Source organism: Macaca mulatta, chromosome 7, assembly GCF_049350105.2.
Source record: "Macaca mulatta isolate MMU2019108-1 chromosome 7, T2T-MMU8v2.0, whole genome shotgun sequence".
Classification (NCBI taxonomy): Eukaryota; Metazoa; Chordata; class Mammalia; order Primates; family Cercopithecidae; genus Macaca; species Macaca mulatta.
In genome coordinates, this window is record NC_133412.1 from 41,602,222 (window position 1) to 41,629,411 (window position 27,190).

A 27,190-nucleotide genomic window follows, 5' to 3' on the forward strand; every position below is an offset into this window, starting at 1 on the left:
GAAGTATCTGTGTAAACCATGTTATGTAAAAAGGTGGATACCTGGCTTAAAAGAAGACTTAGAGGTGGATGGTAGAGAGGACAATGTATAACAACTGTGACAAATGTCTCTCAGCTGGTAGAAAAAAAAAAAAAAAAAAAGCCCCAACGGTGTTTCATAGAAATAAAAAAAAGGCAAATTTGGCCAGGCGCGGTGGCTCATACCTATAATCCCAGCAATTTGAGAGGCCAAGATGGGTGGATCACGAGGTCAGGAGATCAAGACCATCCTGACTAACATGGTAAAAACCCGTCTCTACTAAAATAATACAAAAAATTGGCCAGGAGTGGTGGCTCACGCCTGTAATCCGAGCACTTTGGGAGGCCAACCAAGGCAGGAGGATCACGAGGTCAGGAGATCGAGACCATCCTGGCTAACACAGTGAAAACCTGTCTCTACTAAAAATACAAAAAAAAAAAAACAACTAGCTGGGCATGGTGGCGGGCGCCTGTAATCCCAGCTACTCGGAAGGCTGAGGCAGGAGAATGGCACGAACCTGGGAGGCGGGGCTTGCAGTGAGCCAAGATCATGCCACTGCACTCCAGCCTGATCGACAGAGTGAGACTCTGTCTCAAAAAAAAAAAAAAAAATTACCCGGGCATGGTGGCACATGCCTATAGCCCCACCTACTCGGGAGACTGAAGCAGGGGAATCACTTGAACCTGGAAGGCGGAAGTTGTAATGAGCCAAGATCGTGCCACTGCACTCCAGCCTGGTGACAGAGCAAGACTCCATCTAAATTTAAAAATAATAATAATAATAATAAAATAAATAAATAAATGGCAAATTTGGGCCTAATATGAAGGACTTCAAATACATTGGACTTTCCCACATTAAATTAGCCTGAAGAGTGGTAAACTCTATGACTAGAAGAAAGTAGTCAAGCAGATTTAGGTGACTATTAAGACAATCCTGAAAGCAATTCTTACACTAGGAGGTAGGGGTATCGAGGGGATTTGAAACAGATAACTAAAGCTCTTCCTATCTTGGAAAAGTCTGTAGCTACCTTGTTAGTTGCAGGCAAGGATATTAAGATGATGTCCACCACAGCTCTTTTAAGAGTAGTGGGTGATCTCAAGAAGCAGAATAGAGGCCAGTAATCACCACTGAACTGCATATAAGACCTAGAAGGCTTTGTGATCTTTACATGTTTGTTAGAAAAGGTACAGGGAGACAGACTAACAACGGCCAGCCTACCTGACTATGAGTCAACAGCTGGCCTAACCAGTACAACAGAGCCCTCCTATTCCCACTCATGACAATGATGGATGTATCCGTCTCAGAGATTCCAGTTTTTCCTTGCTGCTTAAGTGAAAGGCAATTTGTATAGTCACCTTTCCCTAATGCTCTCCCTATTTATTCCTTGTTTTAAGTGCACAGAGAATGCTAAAACTTCAAGGGCTTGCAATTTTCTGTATTTGGGGGGAGTACCAACCCAGCAGCACAGATGTTATTCCTACCCAACAAATTCATTAGATTTTTTGGCTCTATATTGAAAAGGGAAGATTGGTCTGATTTGGTGGATCTATTTGAAAGGGCTTACAGAGGAAATCCTGAAAACTGGCCTGTTCACTTCCCCACTTAAACTTCAAAGTTGGACTGGATTCAGCATGTTTTTACCCGACCCTTAGATTTATGAGACATACACAAACATGCTTATCATAAGTGGGCTGTGACAGTCTTTTCCCTAAAATTTATGAAACCTGGAATAACTTAACAACATTATGAAACCAGGAATATAAGAGGAACAACAATTAAAATGTAGTTCTGGGGCATCTGGGAAGATAAGCCTCAAGTTATGTATACATCCTGTGGTCTCAGTTGCCAGTCTTAAATCTTATGCCAAAAACACTCCAATCAATTAACAAATATATACTGAGAGGCTACTGTGAGCAAGAACTCATACTAAGTTCAGTGGAAGACAAGTCCATTGTGTGCTCTCTGGGTTATGACTATAGCTGATTATTGCTATAGTCAGGGTATAATAAAACTTGAATAACACACAATGACTCATATAATTCTAAATATTTTAGGAAGTAGAACTCAAATTCCTTCAGTAGTACCTTCAATAGGGTTACGTGAAATAGAAACCAATGGTATGATGGCTCATGCCTGTAATCCCAGCATTTTGGGAGGCTAAAGGCAGGAGGATCACTTGAGTCCAAGAGTTCAAGACCAACCTGGGCAACACGGCAAAACCCCATCTCTACTAAAAGTACAGAAAATTAGCCTGGTGTGGTGGTGCATGCCTACAGTCCCACCTACTCAGGAGGCTGAGGCAGGAGAACTGCTTGAGCCTAGGAGGTCAAGGCTGCAGTGAGCTGTGATCCTGCCACTGCACTCCAGCCTGGGCGATGGGAGTGAGACCCTGTAGAAAGAAAAGAAAAGGAAAGGAAAAAGGAAAAGGAAAGGAAAGGGGAAAAATGAAAAAAGGAAAAAGGAAAAAGGAAAGGAAAGGAGAAGAGGAGACCCTGTTATGAAAGAAAGAAAGAAAGAAAGAAAGAAAGAAAGAAAGAAAGAAAGAAAGAAAGAAAGAAAGAAAGAAAGAAAGAAAGAAGAGGGGAGGGGAGGAGAGAGGAGACGAGAAGAGAAGAGAGAAGAGAACAGAGAGGGAGGGAGGGAGGGAGGAAGGGAGGGAGGGAGGGAGAGAGGGAGGGAGGGAGGGAGGAAGGAAGGAAGGAAGGAAGGAAGGAAGGAAGGAAGGAAGGAAGGAAGGAAGGAAGGAAGGAAGGAAACCAAGCTTTAGTCATTCACAGAAAACCTGTCACAGTGAAGGGGGCATAAAGCAGAGGAAATTCTACTAATGTCAAATAGTGAAAATAGCTCTGAAAGATTTCATCTTCTGAGAGATTTGTCTCTACCGGTAAACGTTAGCAAAATATTTTTCTGGAAGCCAGTAAGATACTTGAGAAATCAGAGCTTTTAGGTAAAAAACAAACATTTTTTAAAGTGATTAACTTAATTTTTAAAAATTGCCAAAGGTCATAGGTTATTGCAATCATATGGATAGCTCTTGCAAATTAATGAGAACAATGGATAAAATGACAGTGCTGTAGTATTTCAGAATGTATATTTTAGTATGTCTTTAAAACAGATAAACCACCTCAATGCGGTAAAGTATATTTTGCAAATTACCAACATTTCCTCCTTTCTTTTGGTATAAGTAAAGAAATGAAAAGAGAATGAACTACTGAAAAGCAAATCCTTCACACTATGTGTATTTGACAAGTGGAAAGCATCTGCAGGTTGGTCTGTGGGCACAGTCATAGCAACACAGTTCCCCTGTCAACTCAACTCCAGGAACCAGAGAGCAAGTAGCTTTGTGTCTGACTATGTTTATTTACCTATCTGGCAAGCAGGGGAGACAGATGGTTTGGTAAAAAGGGTAAACCAGACAAAAAAATTTGTATATTTTAGGGCTTCCAGCTAAGCTACATGCTAAGTAAGTGGAGAAGAAAGACTTGACTTACCTGCACTGCCAAGCTGTTTATAAAATCTGTACTCTAAATGAAGCTGTGGAGCACGTGATTTTATTGGTTCCTGAAATCCAAAAAGAAAAACTGATCAGATTTCAACAAATGGGATTTTTCCATTCTTAAAGTTTTGGAGTAAACAACGGTTAAGATCACCTAATGTTTTAGAGATGATATCCATATATGAGAGCCTTTTCTAACCACAATTTGTCTTAGACAGTACAGTTAAGAGAAGATGAAGGTGAATTACATACAACTCCTTCCATGGATAGTTAAATAAAAATAGACTTTGCATGAGCTATCATTCAAGGATACCTTTCTTGCAATGAAATATTCTCCTGATATGTATTTTCCCAGGAAACTTGATGCCAAACCTTTAAACAAAAAAAATACCAGAATGTATTTCCTGCTTGTTTTGTTCTGAATTTTTGGGAGGTTCACAGTTTTATTATTTTTAGAAAAATAATGCATGCTCAGAAGAAAATTCCAATATACAAAAATTAGAAAGCAAAAATCATCTGTGATCCTGCCACTTTAAAGAGAGGCACTATTAACATTTTAGTGAATGCCTTTCTAAGTATTTATCTATATATGTATTTATATATAATATAGACTGATGAACTTAATTTTATATAAGTGAGATTATAATATATTTGCTGTTCATTAATGTGCTGTTGAATTCCACAATGTAGTAACATTTTCCCATGGCAGTAAATAAACGTGCATAATGTCTTGTTTTTTTTTTAAAGACAGGGTCTCACGCACTGCAGTCGAAACCTCCCAGGTTCAAGTCATCCTCCTATCTTAGCCTCCCGAGCGGCTGGGACCACAAGTGTGTGCCATCACTCACAGCTAATTTTTATTTTTTTGTAGAGATAGGATCTTACTATGTTGCCCAGGCTGGTCCCAAATTCCTGGGCTCAAGCAATCCTCCCACTTCCGCCACCCAAAGTGCTGTGGGATTATAGGCATAAGCCACTGCACCTGGCTTATATTATTTTTAATGGTTTAAGTATTGCCCTGTATGTGCACATGTATTTTGTATTTACGTATGTATGTATACACACCCTCCCCATAATTTTTGGACATGTGAACTCTTTTCACTTTCCAATATTATGAACAATGCTTTTAGGAACATGCTTATATATATTTCTTTTTAAACTGTTGAGAATTAAAGATTGTAAATAGAATTAAAATATGTAACTTCAATCAATGTGGTGTTCAAGTTTCCAAAAATTGAGTTTTCTAAAAATCTCAGAGATAAAGCAGCCAAACAACCACACTTTGCTCTATACCAATTGAGCAACTGGCTGGTTGATTATTCTAAACTGAGAGTGTACTGGGCAACTGGCTAACAAGAAAACCAAACATTACCCTAAACACATTATAATCTCTCTTTAAAAGCTCAACAGTAGCTGACATGGTGGCTCATGTCTGCAATCCCAGTACTTTCAGAGGCTGAGACAGGAGGATCACTCAATACCAGGAGTTTGAGACCAGCCTGGGCAACACAGCAAAACCTCATCTTTACAAATAAACAAATAAAATAGGACAGGCATGGTGGCTCATGCCTGTGATCCCAGCACTTTGGGAGGCTGAGGCAGGAGAACTGCTTGAGTCCAGGAGTTCGAGACCAGCCTGGGCAACATAGGGAGACCCTGTCTCTACCAAAAATTTAAAAATTAGCCTAGTAGGATGGTACACTCCTGTAGTCCCAGCTACTCAGGAAGATGAAGTGGGAGGACTGCTTGAGTCCCACAGATCAAGACTGCAGGGAGCTGTGATTGTGCCACTGTACTCCAGCCTGGGCGACAGAGTGAGACCTTGTCTCAGTCAATCGATAAATAAAATAAAGTTCAACATCTGCACACCCATTAGGATGGCTATCATCAAAAACAGAAAATAACAAGTGTTGACGAGGATGTGGAGAAACTGGAATCCTTGTGCACTGCTGATGGGAATGCAAAATGGTGTAGTGACTGCTCGGGAAAATGGTATGGCCATTTTTCAAAAAATTAAACACAGAATCATTATGATTCACAATTCTCTTTCTGGATAGATGCGCCAAAGAAGTGGAAGCAGGAATTCAGATTTATTTTTACATGCATGTTCACAGCATTATTATTCACAATAACTAACAGGTGGAAGCAACCTAAGTGTGTATGATTGGACGAACGGATAAACAAAATTGGGTATATACATATGGTGAAGTATTATTCAACCTTAAAAAGGAAATTCCAACATATGCTACAACATGGGCAAACCTTGAGGACATTATGCTCAGTGAAATAAGCCAGTTATAAAGGACAAATATTGCATGAGTCCACTTAATATTAAGTACCTAGTAGCCAGGTACAGTGGCTCACGCCTGTAATCCTAGCACTTTGGGAGGCTGAGACGGATGGACTGCCTGAGCTCAGGAGTTCGAGACCAGCCTAGGCAACGCAGTGAAACTCCGCCTCTACTAAAATACAAAAAATTAGCCAGGAGTGTCAGCATGCACCTGTAGTCCCAGCTACTCAGCAGGCTGAGGCAGGAGAATTGCTTGAACCCGGGGGGTGGAGGTTGCAGTTAGCCTAGATCGTACCACTGCACTCCAGCCTGGGCGACAGAGCAAGACTCCATCTCCAAAAAAGCAAACAACACAAAAAAAATTAAGTATCTAGTGTAGTCAAATTCATAGAGACAGACAGAATGGTGGTTGCCAAGGGGTTGGGGGGAGGGGAGTGTTTAACAGATAGGAAATTTCAGTTAGGGAAGATGAAAAAGTTCTGGAGATGGATGGTGATGATGGTTGTACACCAATATAAATGTACTTAATGCCACTGAACTTTTTTTTTTTTTTTTTTGAGATGGAGTTTCACTCTTGTTGCCCAGGCTAGACTGTAATGGCATGATATTGGCTCATCACAACCTCCGCCTCCTGGGTTCAGCAATTTTCCTGCCTCAGCCTCCCAAGTAGCTGGGATTACAGGCATGTGCCACCACGCCTGGCTAATTTTTGTATTTTTAGTGGAGATGGGGTTTCTCCATGTTGGTCAGGCTGGTATCAAACCCCCGACCTCAGGTGATCCACCCGCCTCAGCCTCCCAAAGTGCTGGGATTACAGGCATAAGCCACTGCACCTGGCCAATGCCACTGAACTTTAAAAAATTGTTATAATGGTAAATTCTGGTTATCACCTGTTATTAGATAGTATTATTTTCTCCTATTCCTTTCCATGGGTTGCCCTTTCTAAAATTCTGTTGACAGTATGCAAAAGTTTTAAATTTTGCTGAAGTCCAACTTAGCTAGCTTCTTTTTTTGTTGTCTGTGATTTTGGTGTCATATCCAAGAAATCACTGCCAAATTCAATGTCATGAAGCTTTTCTCATATGTATTCTGGTAAAAATATTATAGTTTCAATCTTATATTTAGGTCTTTGATCCACTCTGAATTTTTGAATACAATGTAAAGTAAGAATCCAACTTCACTGTTACGTGGGTATCCAGTTTTTCTAGCCTCATTTGTTGAAAAGACTGTCCTTTCCTCCACTGAGTGGTTATTTGTCCTTTTTTTTTTTTTTTTTTTTTGAGATGGAGTCTTACTCTGTCACCCAGGCTGGAGTGCAATGGCACAATCTCAGCTCACTGCAACCTCCACCTCCCGGGTTCAAGCAATTCTTCTGCCTCAGCCTCCCAAGTAGCTGGGACTACAGACGCATGCCACCACACTCGGCTAATTTTGTATTTTTAGTAGAGACGAGATTTTACCATAGTGGCCAGGCTGGTCTCAAACTCCCGACCTCGTGATCCACCCACTGCAGCCTCCCAAAGTGCTGAGATTATAGGTGTGAGCCCCTGTGCCCAGCCTATTTGTCTTATGTTTAAGACAGACTCTAAGGAAGGAGATTCCATAACTTCTCTCAATAATTCATGCTGATGTTGAACAAGTTTCATGGTTTGGAACACTTTTATATTATACTCAAATCTCACTACTGAAACTTAAGCCTATTTTTCTTAAGTCCTCAGCAAAAAAATAAAAAAAACTCCTCAATAACCTCAAATACTATTAAGTAGCTCTCTTCAAATAACAAAACAATCCAATGATTTCCTAGACTTTCTTTCCTCAGGCAAAGTAATTTCAAATTCCTTTCACCTTTCCTCATAGGTCCTAGCTTTTAATTCTTTGATCATCTTTGAAGGCTCTTTCCTGAATCCATTTGAAGTTTTCTGCATTTTTCTTAAGATATAGAATCCATTAACCAAAGAATTCAGAAGTTTCTCTGAAGTTGTCTAGTCTATCCCTCTGCTTCTAGGAAGATTTTATCTAAATCAATTCAGGCCAGACTGGAATGTTCGTATCTGTAGGAAGCGCTTTGAAGAAAGAACTCATACCCTTCTTTGAGTATAAAATCAGCAATCGTTAGAGTTGGACTTCAAGTGTCTCAAGACTTTTAGTCAAAAGAAAAGTACATGGCCGGGCACGGTGGCTCACGCCTGTAATCCCAGCACTTTGGGATGCTGGGGTGGGCGAATCACGAGGTCAGGAGATCGAGACCATCCTGGCCAACATGGTGAAACCCCATCTCTACTAAAAATACAAAAATTAGCTGGGCATGGTGGTGCATGCCTGTAATCCCAGCTACTCAGGAGGCTGAGGCAAGAGAATCGCTTGAACCAGGGGAGTTGGAGGTTGCAGTGAGCCGAGATCGTGCCACTGCACTCCAGCCTGGTGACTCAGCAAGATTCCATCTCAAAAAAAAGAAAAAAAAAAAGAAAAAGAAAAGTACATAAGACTAATTATATTGTAGAGTCCCTCTCCTATTTCTCTCTTCAGATAGAGAGGTATCATATCACTCTTATGTCTCCATTTGGTTGCAGATCTTCCACTGAATCACTATCAAAGCAGCCAGGTATAGAATTTTTCCATTAGCAAAGTAACTAAGAATTCACAAGGAACCAAACAGAAACAGTGATGACAAATCAACATGGAACTAGAAGTTGATCAAAACACTAGAAAAGCGACTATTCTTTCCAGAGAAATCACTTTTGGATTCTGACAAACCACAGAGGCAATGAATTTTAAAAACCACAGATCCTTCCTCAAATATTATACTCTCAATCTTCATGCTGGAAAGCATAATAGAGCAGCTAAGCTAGTAAATTAAAAATGCAAAATTCCATAGAGTTCAAGGGTTGAAAGGCATACACATCATATATTCAGACATGAGGGTCTTATTATGAAGACTGAGAGAATTACACACTTCAGCCAACTCCTCAGCACATGGCCATAGCCTGCTCAGCCAATTGGGCTTCAAGGTGCTTTTCTGGAAGCACTATAAGTAGAAGGCACTGCAAAACTCAGTCTACAGATTGCAGAAGGCAGCAATATTAGCAGCACAGAGAGATTTTTTAAAAACCCAATTGTTAGAAAACCTCTGTTAAAAAGAACCCTTAGAAATGTGGGTGATGGATAAAGGAGGGCTCATTACACTATTTTGTTTACTTTGTGTATGATTTTTTTTAAAGGTTTTTAGAAATCTAAGAAAAAAGAGTCCACAATGAAGATCCAAACAAAGTACAACTGAAACAGCAGCAGCAGAGCTTCCCTGCATTTCTGTGCCAGATGCTGATTACATTTCCGTGCCAGATGCTGATTACATTTCCATAGAGGCTGTGCATTTGGCAGAATATTTGCCACAGTTATTCTGGAAAACACATGCCTGCCTAAAATCCTAAACAAACAGCAGACAGCTACCTTATAGGAGTATAGTGCTTAAGGCAAATTTACCATTACAATCCAAAGAGCTCAATTACTGCCTTCATATTTCCCTTTGAAGAACAGAAGCCCAAAAGGAAGAGAGAAAGCCTGTAGACAAAATTGTTATCCTCTAAAATGCCTTTCAGACTGATCTGAAAGAGAAATGCAGTACTGAGTCACACCATACTAGATTGCAAGAGTTCCATTTTTAGCTTTAAATAGTGGCCATACAAAGCAAAATAAAAGTTTTTAAAAAGGAAAGTGAAATGTAACGATCAATCATGTCAACAATATGTTATGTAAGCTTATCTATACAGGTTGATTGGTACAACCTGGCAGAAGAAATCAAGATGAAAGAAGTGTCCCTAACAGAAAGCCTAACAAATACGTAGTAACACGGCAAATTTTTTAAGTGTTTTAGGAAGTGCTTCGTTCTCTTAGTAGTCCCAAAAAATCAGAGATTATTCCAACTTATCAGAATAATAGAACAGAAAAAGTAAAAAAAGTCAGTGTACTAGAGAACACTTTAATAGAATAACCAAATTCCTATAAATTAAAAAAATGTGGTTAATCCTATTTTTTTGAGACAGGGTATCTGTCACCCAGGCTGAGTGCACAGGTGCAAGCAATCTCGGCTCACTGCAGTCTCAACTTCCTGGGCTCAGGTTGTTCTCCCACATTAGCCTCCAAAGTAGCAGGGACTACACGTGTGTGCCAGCATACCTGACGAATTTTTTGTATTTTTTGTAGAGACAGTGTTTCGCCTTGTTGCCCAGGCTGGTCTGAACTTCTGGGCTCAAGCGATCTGCCTGTCTTGGCTTCCTAAAGTGGATTACAGGCATGAGCCACTGCGTCTGGCCGGTTAATCCTCTAATATTCAATCTATGAGGATATTTGACCTGCATTGTTAACATGTATTACCTCTCTTCCTGCTCCCATCTATCCAACAAGAGTTCCAAGTCAAAATACAAAAAGAAAACACTTGGTTTCCTAGAAGTTACCTGCTGCTCTAAGCCCTGCTCCCTGTCCACCCACCCCTTTGTAGAGAAACAAATCTGATAACTGTCAGTTCCTCACAAGACAACCCTACCTCCTCCACAAGCAAGCTGGATGAGAAGAATGACCAATCACAGAACAAGTGTGGATGTGGTAAGTGCAATTAATTAGAAAAGAATAACAATGCCAGGCGTGGTGGCTCACACCTGTAATCCCAGTACTTTGGGAGGCCAAGCTGGATGGATCACCTGAGCCCAGGAGTTCGAGACCAACTGGGCAACATGATGAAACACTGTCTCTACAAAAAATACAAAACTTAGCCAGGTGTGGTGGTGCACACCTGCAGTCCCAGCCTCTTAGGAGGCAGACTGAGGTGGAAGGATCGTTTGAGCCCAGGAGGCAGAGGTTGCAGTGAGCCAAGATCACATCACTGCACTCCAGCCTGGGCAACAGCGTGAGACCCTGTCTCTAAAAAGTAAATAAAAAGAAAGAAAAGAAAAGAATTGCATAGATTTCCTTCAACCATTAACTCCTCTAGCTTCCAACTAATAAAACAAAGCTACCTGTAAATCCTGGGATACCTACTATGAGGACAAACACAGAGTTTCAGTGAAACTAGTCATATGAAACATTTCACATGAAAAAATGGTTTTGTTATCCACCTTAAATATAAGACAAAGAATTCTGTCTTTTAAAATTATTATTCCTCACAAATAATAAAATTATTACTTCTCTTTTTCAATAGGATATCATTTTCAATGACTAGTTTAATTATTCACAAGGTTAGTATTAATATACCAATTGACTCCTTTGCTTCTAATTTGACCATATGGTATATTTTTCATGCTTGACAGATTTTTAAGGCCATGATTAGATGATCAGTTATGATTTTCTTCTAAGTACAAAAAATAAATCAGTTTAGAGAAAAAAACAGTAAAATTTTTAAATGATTTTATCTTTTTAATTAAGATACCTCTGTGAAAGATTAAGTTCACAGAATTACTAGTTCTTCCAGCTTTTTTTAATCAACTAATTTTTGAGTCATCATTGCTAACACTAAAGTTAGTATCATTTAATTATATAGTGTTATATAGTATACAGTGATTCATCACTGTAACACTATCATTGAAGAAAAATGTGGGATCATATATTTAAAAAAACCATTAGCATTTTTGTGAATGAATGCTTAAAACTATTTCCTATAAGAAGATATAAGCGATGGGAGCACCAAAACATTAATTACCACAAACAGATTCTACTCACCAGTTTGATTGCTACATATTCATTGGTGTAGAGATTTTTACCTAAGGGGAAAGCAGAATGTATACGTTTTAGTGACATTTATTCCGGGAAAGGCAAAGCAAAATATTAGCTTACAGGGTCATGAGAAAGGTTATATTCCCAATGCTGCTCACATAAATGAAACTTGATTCATAAGTGAAAAGCTACAGAGATAATGAGATCCAGCAAGGCTAGAACAGCTTGAAAATTTAGAAATTTAAGCTACACCTGAGAATCTTCCTAAAAGAGAAAACATATCTCTCTTACACACACACATACACACACACACACACGCATGCGCGCGTGTGTTAATATTTCTCATCTATTAAGTCACAAGGCACTTCAAGAAGAAATTCCAGAATTTCAAAGAGATTTTAGCTCTTGGCACAATAAACACAAACCTTCATTCTTCGAACTAACTGGCAAATAGAATTCTATATATTTTGTCACGGTATGTCGTGTCAACTTTAGATGGCATAAAGGATAGTGTGAATAAAACCAATTATTGCCCAAACCTACTTTTGGAGAATTCATCTACTGCTTGTAAGCAGATGATTCTCAAAGTTGTTTTGACTGTTCACCAGAACAATAACTTTATATCTTTTAACTATTTACAGGAAACAGATCTTCAGTTAGACAACACTTACACATCTCAAAGTTCTTCCTGCAATAACGCTTTTTTCTTTAAACTTTCCTGTTTCTACAAATGTAATCAATATTCCCAGACGTTTAGACTAAGAACTTGGAATGATGATGAGGACCAGAGCAACAACTTTCAATTAGTGAACCTGTAATATATGCTGGGTACTCAGCTCCTCTCACCTCCCCACCGTCACTAATCCTTGGAAACCTTAACTTTAATTCCTCCTGAGTGCTTAGTACATATCATGTAGTTTAGTAGTTTAGCCACTGCACTGAACTTCATATCTCTTCTTACACATTTGCCTTCTTACCCAGCTAGAGTGTAAATATCTTGAGGACAGGGATTTTAAGTTTTCTCAATACCCTATGGTGCTTAAGACCGTGTTCAGCACATATAAGACACTCAAAATCTCGACTGATTAAAAGTTATTGGTACTGTATCTATAGTACGGCTATTTTTAAAATAATATACGAGTAAATGTTATATTCCTATAATACACAGCTGAATATATGTGTGTGAAAAATAATACAAAAGTAATATAAAAGTTTTTAGTATTTTCTGATTTTTATATAATGTACATTGTTTTTATAAATAAAAAAACAAGCTGAGTGTGGTGTAATCCCAACACTTTGGGAGGCTGAGGCAGGTGGATCACTTGAGGTCAGGAGTTCAAGACCAGCCTGGCCAACATGGTGAAACCCTGTCTCTACTAAAAATACAAAAATTAGCTGGGTGTGGTGGTGAACGCTTGTAATCTCAGATACTTGTGAAGCTGAGGCGGGAAAATCACTTGAACCTGGGAGGTGTAGGCTACAGTGAGCCAAGATTACACCACTGTACTCCAGCCTGGGCAACAGAGTGAGATGCCGTCTCATAAATAAATAAATAAACAAAGAAACATAAAAAGCTGCTTACAAGTTTTCACTTACACACCTCTAGACAACTAAGGCCCTCTGCAATATAACTACATCATTAAACTTTTCATACTGCCATCAGATTGTGAGTACTTTTATGTGTCAAAGAGTACACTAATTTAGGAATAATTTTTGTCTGCAAGTAAGATAAAAAGAAGACTAACAGGTTGGTTTCTTAGGTGTTTGCCCTAAGAAACCATAAGAAACACCTAAGAAACCATAAGATGAATAACTTCCTTTTTAGGGGAGCACAAGTAGAAAATAGGCATTTCTCTCATATATATAGTGTTTGCATTAACTTTCTAAAGGTTACTTTATGTTTCTGATTACTGTTCCCACCAAAACCATTTTAAAATATATTTCATGAAATTATAAAAAGGATAGTAATAAGTAAGAGAGGAACAGATGAGGCAGTAACAAATAGCCAACTCCCAGGCAGATTAAAACTTTAATTTGGCCCACGACTTCTTGCACACCAGATGTGATGCTGCGCAAAGATTTTTCAGGATAGCTCTTCCTGAAATGAAATGAGTATTGTTACTGTGACTTAAAACTAATTTTAGGGTCAGGTGCAGTGGCTCATGCCTGTAATCCCAGCACTTTGGGAGGCCAAGGTGGGTGGATCACCTGAGGTCAGGAGTTCGAGAACAGCCTGGTCAACATGGTGAAACCCTGTCTCTACTAAAAATACAATAATTAGTTGGGGGGGGGTGGTGGGCACCTGTAATCCCAGCTACTCGGCAGACTGATGCAGGAGAATCACTTGAACCTGGGACACAGAGGTTGCAGTGAGCTGAGATCACGCCATTGCACTCCAGCATGGGAGACAGGAGCAAAACTCTGTCTCAAAAAAAAAAAAAAAAAAAAAAAAAACCCAAAAAACTAATTTTAGCACAAGCTTAACCATAAGAACCTAATTACAGCTCACGCCTGTAATCCCAGCACTTGGGGAGGGCGAGGCAGGTGGATCACGAGGTCAGGAGTTCGAGACCAGCCTGACCAACAGGGTGAAATCCCATCTCTACTAAAAATACAAAAATTAGGCAGGCGTGGTGGCATGCGCCTGTAATCCCAGCTACTCGGGAGGCTGAGACAGGAGAATCGCTTGACCCGGGAGGCAGAGGTTGCAGTGAGCCGAAATCGCACCATTGTACTCCAGCCTGGGCAACAGAGCAAGACTGCTTCTCAAAAAAAAAAAAAAAGCAAGCCATTAAAAAAGCAAGCCATTAATACCATTTTTCCCTGTTCCTACTGCCTGTATAATTGCAGAACATCAATGCTATCTTAAAGTTTAAAATGAAAGGTTTTGTGACCTGATAAGATCTGGGATTTTGCATGAGCATTGTAAGGTAGTACAAGATTAACTAGAAAAAAAAGAGAACAGAGGTAGGGAAAAACGCGACTATTTAATGTCCATCTACACAAATAACAGACATCTAAGATGAGCAACCTCAGTTCTCACCCTTCATAGACTGTATTCTACCTCCTCACACAAGGTCTTGTATGTGGTGGCTCAAAAGTGTGTCAAATAAATCAAATGATATGGTGTGTGTTAAAAATAAAATACAAACAAGTCAGTAGAAGAGCCTGGATACGGAGGTTAATGAATTTGGGCAGAAGCAGCACTTGAAGTGAGCCCAGAAGGATTTCCTATTTTTAAAAAATACTAATTTGAACAATGATATGGAGAAATGATAGAAAATGCACAGGATTTGATATGCTGTGGGTAGACCCATATAATCGGAGCACATAGTGTGTGGGAAGAAATAGAAGAAAAGCCATAAAGATCCACTAAGCTAAGCACAGGTTATGAATAATATTGAATGCCAGGTCCCCACTCTGAGGTACGTATGCCTGCGGGTGCCTAGAAGTGTGCCAAGGCACTTGTGTACTAAGCTACAGGACAAGTAATACACACTTTTCTTGGATCCTCATTTTCATTTGAAGATTGGGAGAAAGTCTTTTTTTATATAAAAACAAACCTACTATATTATAGAAATTGTGCATAGATTTCTTTTGAAGAAAAAAATGCAGCTGGGTGTGGTGGCTCACACCTGTAATCCCAGCACTTTGGGAGACCAAGGTGGGCGGATCACCTGAGGTCAGGAGTTTGAGACCACCCTGACCAACATGGAGAAACCCTCATCTCTACTAAAAATACAAAATTAGCCAGGCATGGTGGTGCATGCCTGTAATCCCATCTAATCGGGAGGCTGAGACAGGAGAATTGCTTGAACTTGGGAGGCGGAGGTTGCAATCAGCCGAGATCGTACCACTGCACTCCAGCCTGGGCAACAAGAGCAAAACTCCATCTCAAAAAAAAAAAAAAAAAAAAAATGTTTCAAAGAAATCCTGGGCACTTACATATTTGTTTCTTCCATAAGAAGTCTTGATGAGTCTCATTCAGTGTGCAACCTTTTTCTTTTTTTTTTTGAGACAGTCTCACTTTCCTGCCCAGGCTGGAGTGCAGTGGTGCGATCTCAGCAACTTCTGCCTCCATGGTTCAAGCGATTCTCCTGCCTCAGCCTCCAGAGTGGCTGGGATTACAGGCATGTGTCACCATGCCCAGCTAATTTTTGTATCTTTAGTAGAGACAGGGTTTCACCATATTGGCCAGGATGGGCTCGATCTCTTGACTTTGTGACCCGCCCGCCTCGGCCTCCCAAAGTGTTGGGATTACAGGCATGAGCCACTGCGCCCGGCCTCAGTGTGCAACCTTTTCTTATTTTACCTGTATTTAGCTGGGTAGCCGCTTTTCACAGTAGAGCTGACTTTCAACTAAGTTTTCCATTTTTAGCCCCTTCTGCTTCCCACCTTTGTGAAGTTCCTAGTGTCTCCAATTCCTAAGTCTATCTGGTATATTTTATAGTATTACCTGGCCTGCCCCTTCAGGCAAGCCTTCTCTGGAGTGCTAAGTGAGTTACCACCTAACCATCTGTGTTTCAGCTTCCAAAATTTGTTAACATTTCTCAATATGTTTTCACCTTCTCTTCCATTTTTTTGGTTCCTTGTGGTTTTATGCCTTTTTGTTTAAAAAAAAAAAAAAAGCCTTTTTCTAAATACACTTTCTAGTCTTAAGACTAAGCCAACACCCAATTTCATAAACTTCTACCTATAATTAGTTATGCATGTATCTTTTTACTTCCACTCGGCCGTAAATTTCCAGAGGACAAGAATGTTTAATTCATCTTTTTATCCCTAGAAACAAACATAGTATCTGACATTCAGTAGGTAAGGCATGCTAAAGTGAACAAATTGACTTGATATACGTAGAAAGTTCCGGGCGCGGTGGCTCAAGCCTGTAATCCCAGCACTTTGGGAGGCCGAGACGGGCAGATCACGAGGTCAGGAGATCAAGACCATCCTGGCTAACACGGTGAAACCCTGTCTCTACTAAAAAATACAAAAAACTAGCCGGGCGAGGTGGCGGGCGCCTGTAGTCCCAGCTACTCAGGAGGCTGAGGCAGGAGAATGGTGTAAACCCGGGAGGCGGAGCTTGCAGTGAGCTGAGATCCGGCCACTGCACTCCAGCCTGGGCGACAGAGCGAGACTCCGTCTCAAAAAAAAAAGAAAGAAAGTTCTTGTGAGAAAGTTCTTGGGTGATAAAAAAGAAAGGTTTAGAATAAGATTATGGATAATCCTAAATGCAAATATGGGAGTTTTAACTCCATTCTTCAGCTTGCTGTGAATGAAGGGAAAAGCAAACGGTGAAAGTTGTATTTCTAGAATATTAATCTGACAACTATATGAGAACAAGTGTTTAAAAATCTGAAGAAATGGACAAGTTCCTGGAAACATACATACAACCTACCAAGATCGAGTCAGAAGAAATAGAAAACCTGAACAGAACAATAGCCAAGTAATAAGATTGAAGTAATGATAAAGACTCCCCCAACAAAGAAAAAGCCCAGGACCTGATGGCTTCATTGCTGAATTCTATCCAACATTGAAAGAACAAATATAAATTCTTTTCAAACTATTCCAAAAAACCGAAGAGGAGAGGAATACTTCTAAACTTATTCTGAGTCCAGCATTATGCTGATACCAAAACCAGGCCAGGATACAACAAAATAAAACTACAGGCCAATATCCCTGATGAAAATAGAGGTACAAATCCTCAACAAAATACTAACAAACTAAATCCAACAACATACTAAAAGATGATTCACCATGATCAAGTGGGATATATCCCAGGGACGTAAGGATGCTTGAACATATGCATATCAATACACATGATATGTCACATGAACAGAATGAAAGACAAAAACTATATGATCATCTCAACAGACACAGAACACATTTGATAAAATTCAACATCCCTTCATGATAAAAACTCTCAATAAATTTAGGCATAAAAGGAACACATTTCAACATAATAAAGGCCATATATGACAAACTCACAGCTAATATCAGACTGAATGGGGAAAAATTAAAAGCTTTTCCTCAAAAGACTAGAACAAGACAAGGATGCTCACTTTTACCAATTTTATACAACACAGTATTCAAAGTACTATCCAAAGCAATGAGGCAAAAGACAGGGCGTCCAAATAGGAAAGGAGGAAATCAAACTGCTCCTGTTTGCAGATGACATAATCATATATATAGAAAATCCCAAAGACTCCTCCAAAAAACTATTAGAACTATTAGAACTATTAGAATTCAGTAAAGTTACAGGATAGAAAATTAACATACAAAAATTAGTAGCATTTCTAATGCCAAAAACAAACCAGTGGAAAAAGAAATTGAGAATATAATCGGAGCACACAGTTTGAGGGAGGAAATATGGTTTGGCTGTGTCCCCACCCAAATATCATCTTGAATCATAGCTCCCATAAGTCCCATGTATAGCGGAAGAGACCCAAAGGGAGGTAAATGAATCATGGGGTAGGTTTTTCACATGCTGTTCTCATGATAGTGAATAAGTCTCACGAGATCTGATGGTTTTATAAAGGGGAGTTCCCTTGCACATGCTTTCTTTGCCTGCCGCCATGTAAGATGTGACTCTGCTGCTCCTTTGCTTTCTGCCATGATTGTGAGGCCTCCCAGCTATGTGGAACTGTGAATCAGTTAAACCTCTTTCCTTCATAAATTAGCCAGTCTTGGGTATGTCTTTATTAGCAGTGTGAGAACAGACTAATACAGAAAGCAATCCCATTTACAATAGCTTAAAAAACAAACAAACAAACAAACAAACTAGGAATAAATTCAACCAAAGAGGTGAATGATCTCTACAAGGGAAACTATAAATTACTAACAAAAGAAACTGAAGAAGACACACACACAAAAATGAAATATATCCATTGGAAGAAAATTGGCCAGTCACAGTGGCTTATGCCTATTACTGCCAGCACTTTAGGAGGCCAAGGCAGGAAGATCATTTCAGGCCAGGAGTTTGAGAGCAGCTAGGCAACATAGTGAGACACTGTATCTGCAAAAAAAAAATTTTTAATTAGTCAGGTGTAGGGGCAAGTGCCTATAATCCTAGCTAGTAGGTAGACTGAGATGGGAAGAATGTTTGAGTCCAGGAGTTCACAGTTACAGTGAGCTATGATCATGTCACTATACTCCAGCCTAGGTGACAAACAAGACCTTGTCTCTTTTTTCTGAGACAGAGTCTCACTCTATCACCAGGCTGGAGTACAGTGGCACGATCTCGGCTCAATGCAACTTCTGCCTCCTGGGTTCAAGTGATTCTCCTGTCTCAGCCTCCCAAGTAGCTGGGACTACATGCATGCGCCACCACACTCAGCTAATTTTTATATTTTTAGTAGAGACAGAGTCTCACTATGTTGGCCAGGATGATCTAGATCTCCTGACCTCATGATACACCTGCCTCAGCCTCCCAAAGTGCTGGGATTACAGGCGTGAGCCACCACACCCAGCGCCTGACTTTGTCTCTTAAAAAAAATAAAAATAAAAAATTGAAAGAATATTGCTACAATGTCCATTCTACCCAAAGTGATCTACAAGATTCAATGCAATCTCTATCAAAATACCAATGACATTCAATACAGAAATAGAAAAAAAAAATCCTAAAATTCATATGGAACCACAAAAGATTCCAAATAGCCAAAATAATCTTGAGCAAAAAGAACAAAGCAAAAGAATCACTCTACCCAATGCAAAAATCTCCTAGAAAACTATAGTAACCAAAGCAGCATGGCACTGGCATAAAAACAGACAAGTGAAACAGAATAGAGAACTCAGAAATAAATCTACACATTTACAGGTAACTGATTTTCGACAGAGGTGCCAAGAATATACACTGAGGAAAACAGTCTTTTCAATAAATGGTGCTAGGAAAACTGGATATTCACACACAGAAGGAAAGTAGACCCTTATCGCTCACGTTATGCAAAAATCAACTCAAAATGAATTAAAGACTTAAAAGTAAGACCCAAAACTATAAAACTACTAGAATAAAACACAAGGGAAATGCTTCATGACATTCTCTAGGCAAGGATGTTTTGGATGGGATCTCAAAAGCAAGGCAGGCTCACGCCTCTAATCCTAGCACTGTGGGAGGTCAAGACGGGTGGATCACTTGAGGACAGGAGTTCAAGAACAGCCTGGCCAACATGGTGAAATCCCATCTCTACTAAAAATACAAAAATTTAGCTGGGTGTGGTGGTGCATGCCTGTAATCCCAGTTACTTGGGAGGCTGAGGCAGAAGAATCACTTGAACCCAGGAGGAGGAGGAGGTTACAGTGAGCCAAGACTGTGCCACTGCACTCCAACCTGGACGACAAAGCAAGACCTTGTCTCAAAAAAAAAAAAAAAAAAGAAAGAAAGAAAGAAAAGAAACAGAAAAAGAAAAGAAAGGAAAAAAGAAAAAAAAGAAAAAAAGCACAGGCAACGAAACTGAAAACAGGCAAATGGGATTATATCAAATTAAAAAGTTTCTCAACAGAGTGAAGAGACAACCTAGAGGGAAAAAATATTTGCAAATTATTCATCTGACAAAGGGTTAACATCCAGACCATATAAGGAACTTGAACAACTCACTAACAAAAAACCCCAAATAATCCAATTTAAAAATGGGCAAAAAAACCGAAATGGACATTTCTCAAACGAAGACATTCAAATGGCCAGCAGATACATGACAATGCTCAACATTACAAATCATCAGGGAAATGCAAGTCAAAACCACAAAGAGAAACCACCACACTCCAGTTAAAATGGCAATTATCAAAAAAACAAATGAAGAGAGGGAAATTTTTTACACTCTGTTGGTAGGAATGTAGATTAGTACAGCCATTATGGAAAACAATATGAAGAGTTCTCAAAAAATTAAAAACAAAACTACCATATGACCCAACAATTCCACTACTGGGTATATATTCAAAGGAATGGAAACCAGTATGTCGGCCAGACATGGTGGCTCATGCCTATAGGTCCAACACTTTGGGAGGCCAAGGTGAGAAGATCACTTGAGCCCAGGAGTTTAAGACCAACCTGAGCAACATGGCAAAACCCATCTCTAAAAAAATAAATAAATAAAATAAATTTTATTTTTTAAATAAAATTGGGGAGTGGAGGGGAGGAAACCAGGATGCCGAAAAGATATCTGCATTCCCATATTTATTGCAGCAACATTCACAATAGCCAAGATATGGCATCAACCTAAGTGTATATCAATAGATGAAAAGAAAATGTACACATATACAATAGAATACTATTCAGTTATAAAAAGGAAATGTTGTCATTTGTGGCAAAGGAATAAACATGGAGAACATGTTAAGTGAAATAAGCCAGGCACAGAAACACAAATACTGCATGATCTCACTTATATGTAGAATCTAGGAAAGCTGATCTCACAGGAGAGAACAGAATGGTGGTTATCAGAGGCTGGGGAGGGAGAAGGGAGAGGAATAAGGAAAGGTTTGTCAATGGGTACAAAGTTACAGTGAGATTTTAAGAATAAGTTCTAGTGTTCTATTAAGTAGTAGAATGACTATAGCTAACAACAGGACCTCAAATAACATCATTTCATGTTGTAACATGGATGAGAAAAAAATCAATTCCCAGCCAGAACTACCATCTGTGTAGAGTTTGCATGTTCTCCTCCTGTCTGTGTGGGCTTTCTCTGGGTACTCCAGTTTCTTCCCACATCCCAAAGATGTGTACCTGAGGTGAACTGGGGTGTTTTGTTTTGTTTTGTTTTGTTTTTAGGGAAAATACAGGATTTCATTTTTTATTCTTTTTATTTCAATTGTTTTTGAGGTAACTGGGGTGTTTAAATCATCCCAGGATGAGTCAATGTGGGTATGTGTGTGAGCATCCTGCCACGGAATGACATTCCTCCAGGGTTGATTCCCACCTTGTGCCCTAAACTGCTGGGATAGGGTCTGGCCACCTGAGACCCTGAACTGGCAGAAGTGGGTTGGAAAAATGCATAAATACAAATTATTGTAAAATTAAAATTCTAGTCTATGGTAATCATATATATGCAAGACAATCAACAATGCAGTACAAAAGTGCTCAAGGAGCCTGCTTTATTTGTTTTTGCACTGCATGGTAGTAAGATATTCTCCTTACCATTTTTGCTTTGCAAACATTTATTCCCTGATTTTACCCACCACCATTGTGCTGCCATCACTCACTGATTCACCAAAAAAAAAATGGGTAATTATCTTGTTTTTATATTATCTGCCTTAAATGTATGTATAGCCCACATTTATTTCAATGTTTATATTACAAGTGTCTTGGGCCTTTATCTAGAAGCTTGGTGATGTTTTTGTGACCAGAAGTATGCCATAGGTAGCACTCCTCCACTTTTTGAAACAGTTTCAGCAGAAATGGCACCAGTTCTTCTTTATACACCTGGTAGAATTAGGCTGTGAATCCGTCTGGTACTGGGTTTTTGGTTGGTAGCCTATTTATTACTGATTTGATTTTGGAGCTTATTCTTGGTGTGTTCAAGAAATCAATTTCTTCCTTCAGTCTTGCGCAAGTGTATGTGTCCAGAAATTTATGCATCTCTTCTAGGTGTTCTAGCTTGTGTGCACAGAGGTGTTTGTAGTAGTTTCTGATTTTTTTTTTTTTTTGAGACGGAGTCTTGCTCTGTGGCCCAGGCTAGAGTGCAGTGGTGCAATCTCAGCTCACGGCAACCTCTGCCTCCCGGGTTCAAGTGATTCTCCTGCCTCAGCCTCCCAAGTAGGTGGGATTACAGGTGAACATCACCACATCCAGCTAATTTCTGTATTTTTAGTAGAGACAGAGTTTCGCCATGTTGGCCAGACTGGTCTCGAACTCCTGACGTCAGGTGATCTGCCCCCCTCAGCCTCCCAAAATGCTGGGATTACAGGCGTGAGCCACCGTGCCTGGCCTCTGATGGCTATTTTTATTTTTGAGATGGAGTCTCACTCTGCCACCCACGTTGGAGTGCAGGGGTGCAATCTCAGCTCGCTGCAAACTCCACCTCCCAGGCTCAAGTGATTCTCCCACCTCAGCCTCCCCAGCAGCTGAAATTATAGGTGCACACCACCAGACCTGGCTAATTTTTTTTGTATTTTTAGTAGAGACAGGGTTTCGCCATATTGGCTAGGCTGGTCTTGAACTCCTGACCTCAAGTGATCCACCCACCTTGGCCTCCCTAAGTGCTGGGATTATAGGCATGAGCCACCACACCTGGCTTCTGATGGCTGTTTTTATTTCTGTGGGGTCAGTGGTAACATCCCCTTCATCATTTTAAATTGTGTTTATTTGGATCTTCTCTCTTTTATTCTTTATTAGTCTAGTTAGTGGCCTATTAATTTTTTTTCAAGAAACCAACTTCTAGATTTGTTGATCTTTTGAATGGCTTTTCGTGTCTTAATTTCCTTCGGTTCATCTCTGATTTTGGTCATTTTTTTTTTTCTCTGCTAGCTTTGGGGATGTTCTTGTTTCTCTAATTCTTTTCATTGTGATACTAGGTTGTTAATTTGAGATCTTTCTAACTTTTTGATGTGGACATTTAGTGCTATGAATTTCCCTGTTAACACTACCTGAGCTGTGTCCCAGAGATTCTGGTATGTTGTATCTTTGTTCTCATTAACTTCAAAGAACTTCTTGATTTCTGTCTTTATTATTTACCCAAAAGTCATTCAGGAGCAGGTTAATTTCCATGTAATTGCATAGTTTTGAGTGATTTTCTTAGTTTTGATCTATATTTTATTTTAGTATGTATGTATGTATGTACTTTTTTAATTTAATTATTTTTGAGATGGAGTCTTGCTTTGTCTCCCAGGCTGGAGCGTAGCAGCATGATCTCAGCTCACAGGAACCCCTGCCTCCTGGGTTCAAGCGATTCTCCTGCCTCACTCTCCTGAGTAGAGTAGCTGGGACTACAGACATGCACCACCACATCCAGCTAATTTTTGTATTTTTAGTAGAGACAGGGTTTCACCATGCTGGCCAGGCTGGTCTTGAACTCCTGAACTCAAGTGATCCATCTGTCTCGGTCTGCCAAACTGCTGTGATTACAGGTGTGAGCCAATGAACTTGGCCAATTTATTTATTTATTTTGAGACAGAGTCTAACTCTGTCACCCAGGCTGGAGTCCAATGGCCCCATCTCGGCACATTGCAACCTCTGCCTCCACAAGGCTCAAGCAATCCTCCATCTCAGTCTTCCAAGTAGCTGAGACCACAGGTGCATATCATCACACCCATTTTTTTCTGGTATTTTTAGTAGAGACAGGGTCTCGCCATGTTGCCCTAGCTGGTCTTAAATTCCCGAGCTCAGGCAATCAGCCCACCTTGGCCTCCCAAAGTGCTGGGATTACAGGTGTTAACCGTGGTGCCCAGCCTTGACTTCCATTTTAATTGTACTGTGGAGAAAGAATGTGTTTGATACGATTTTGGTTCTTCTGAATTTGCTGAGAATTGTTTTATGTCCAAATATGTGGTTGATTTTAGAGTATGTGCCATGTGGTGATGAGAAGAATGTATATTCTGTTGTTTTGGAGTGCAGAGCTCTGTAGAGGTCTGTAAGATCCATTTGGTGCAATGTTGAGTTCAGGTCCTGAGTATCTTTGTTAATTTTCTGCCTCAATGATCTGTTCGATACTGTCAGTGGAGTGCTGCTATTATTGTGTGGGAGTCTACGTCTCTCTGTAGGTCTCTAAAAACTTGCTTTATGAATCTGGGTGCTCCTGTGTTGGGTGCATATATACTTAGGACAGTTAGGTCTTCTTGTTGAATTGAACCTTTTACCACTATGTAATGTCCTTCTGTCTTTTTTGATCTTTGTTGGCTTAAAGTCTGTTTTGTCTGAAATTGGAACTGTAATCCCTGCTTTTTTCTGTTTTCCATTTGCTTGGTAGATTTTCCTCCATCCTTTTATTTTGAGCCTATGGGTATCATTACATGTGAGACGGATCTCTTGAAGACAACATACTATTGGGTCTTGCTTTTTATCCAGCTTGCCACTCGGTGCCTTTTAAATGGGGGTATTTAGCCCGTTTACATTCAAGGCTAGTATTGATAGGTATGGCTTGGCCCTGACATTGTGTGTTAGCTGGTTATTATGCTGGCTTGTTTGTGTGGTTGCTTTATAGTGTCACGAGTCTGTATATTTAAGTATGTTTTGTATTAGCTGGCAGTGGTCTCTCCTTTCTTTATTTATTGCTCCTTTCAAGATCTCTTGTAAGGTAGGTCTGGTGTTGTTTTGGGATGGGGCCTTGCTCTGTCACCCAGGCTGGAGTGCAGCGGCGCAATCACAGCTCACTGTAGTCTCAATCTCCTAGGCTCAAGAAATCTTGGAATGCACCACCACACCCAGCTAATTTTTGTAGAGACAGGGTGTCGCCATGTTGCCCAGGCTGGTCTCAAACTCGTGGGCTCAAGAGATCCACCCACCTCGGCTTCCCAAAGTGTTGAAATTACAGGCATGAGCCACTGTGTCTGGCCTTAACTCTTGTTTTTATCAATTACCCTATTGTAAAACTAGTTTCTTCATACATGGTTTCACTTAAAATCAGTGTCCAAGAACCTATTGATGAAGTTAAGTGAGGACTTACTGTACTGTATATATCAAGATAGTTAGACAAGAGAATCTTCAAAGTTATTATCACAAAGGAATAACAAAGATTGGAGGCTATGAATATGCTAACTATTCTTATTTTATTATATAATATACACATGTATTGAAACATCACACTGTACCCCATAAGCATGTACAATTATTATGTGTCAATTAAAAACAAAATAAAAATTATTAATCTGGCCCCAATGTATAAAACAGAAGTGAATGAGTAATTAGAAAGAAGATGAGTAAGATGTTTTTATAACAGAACATTTAAAGAATAACTACTTCACAGAGCTGTTATGAAGATGATAGAAAATGTGCAAATATTTTGTAAACTGCAAGGTGCTAGACAAGTCTAATTTTTATTACTTCTATTATTATAGCACAGAAGAGGTAACAATTCCTGAGAGGACTAAAATAGGATCTTCACGCAAGGTATTTTGAAGGAAAACCTAACAAAGTTTGGATTACATGTAATGTGAGGGATAAGGAAAATGGAAGGGTCTAAATGACAGGTGTCCAATCTTTTGGCTTCTCTGGGCCACACTGGGAGAATTGTCTTGGGCCACACATAAAATACATGAACACCAACAAAAGCTGATGAGCTAAAAAAAAAAAAAAAAAAAAAAATCACATAATGTTTCAAGAAAGTTTGCAATTTTGTGCTGGGCTGCATTCAAAGCTGTCCTGGGCCACACGTGGCCCACAGGCCACAGGTTGGACATGCTTGGTCTAAATGATGTTCTTAATTAGTGGAGAACAGAGTTAGGAGAGTAAACAATATCATTCCATGCTACCACGACATACTCCACCAAATTCTCACTAACCCTAAAAGTGATAGACAAATTATAAAATGCTTCTTAGCTTCTATTTTCACATGTATATAAAAGAGTATAATCACGGAAGAATGATAAATGAGACAAGCGTATACAACACCCAACATAGTGGCTGATATATCACAAAATGCTAGCTTGCGTTTACTTAATTTCTCTAAAGGCACCCAAAGAATCAAATACATGTTACCCTCTTATTATCCTTTTTCTTAAGAGGCACTGGAAGTGACTTGATAATTCTCCTGAGCTAAGCATTGCCTCAAATGAATTTCTTTGCAAGGGCACAAATGCATCATTAAAATTTTATAGGTCAACACAAAATGCAGCCATGTTTCAGAAATTTAGACAATCACTCAGCCAGTATCCTAAATAATATACAGTACTCAGAAATTTTGCTCCGGATGAATTTAATTGCAAAGATTGTGTTAAGACCCTGCTCATTTAAAATAAATAACTGCTTCAGCTAAAAAAATAAAAATAAAAGCACACCAATAACTACGAGAAAGGCAGGCCGTTTAATGGACAGAAAAGTACCATTGATGAACTGGCACAATTCCAAGCACTGAAAGCTTTTAGTATCTGTTGCACAAAATCCACAATGCTTCCCAAGCTCACTTCCTGGCTAAGGGTTCTTTTATTGTTAATGGAAAGAAACTGCATTACACAGTAGTTTTTGGAGCTTCATATTTAAACTCAGCCCTTTCAAAGCAGCAGTCCTGGATGTGATGTTGTCCATAAAACCCTCTGCATGAAGACTTCCTGTTTCTGTAAGTCACCTACAGAGACAACATTTACTGTAAGCTTCATCAGACACTGCATTATTTCAAAGAACCAGGAGTTCTCAGAGCCATACTGATAAAGGAACATACAGTCTGTTTAATTAGAGCTCCAGCTGTCACATTTTCTTGCCCTTCAGTGAAAATAGTACTTGTAAAAAATCCAGCCAAATGAACTGAGGCAATTAGTAGTTAAAACAAGTAAGTACTTTTACATAACTCAGATGATTACCATGTCTATTTAGGCAAAGAGGACAGGCTGGCCTATTGCCTCCTCCACCCAAAAAGCATCTCTCTCTTTTTTTTTTTATGGAGACAGAGTCTTGCTATGTTGCCCAGGCTGGAGTGCAGTGGCACGATCTCGGCTCACTGAAACTCTGCCTCCCAGGTTCAAGCAATTCTCCTGCCTCTGCCTCCTGAGTAACTGGGATTACAGGTGCACACCACCACACCCAGCTAACTTTTGTATTTTAGTAGAAACGG

General features: G+C 39.6%; 1 protein-coding gene across 11 annotated transcripts in view; it reads right to left on the reverse strand.

Moving 5' to 3' along the window:
• CSNK1G1 (casein kinase 1 gamma 1) overlaps positions 1–27,190 on the reverse strand; it is a 224,109-nt gene that overhangs the window by 83,563 nt on the left and 113,356 nt on the right. For 9 of the 11 annotated variants that reach the window (XM_077939567.1, XM_028851034.2, XM_028851029.2 and 6 more), the window contains 2 exons: positions 11,514–11,554; positions 3,510–3,579 (listed from right to left, as the gene is read on the reverse strand). In XM_077939567.1, the coding sequence (XP_077795693.1) occupies positions 3,510–3,579; positions 11,514–11,554 (111 nt within the window). The remainder of the gene's footprint in view (positions 1–3,509; positions 3,580–11,513; positions 11,555–27,190) is intronic. The other 2 variants (XM_077939568.1, XM_077939566.1) reach the window with 1 other exon arrangement.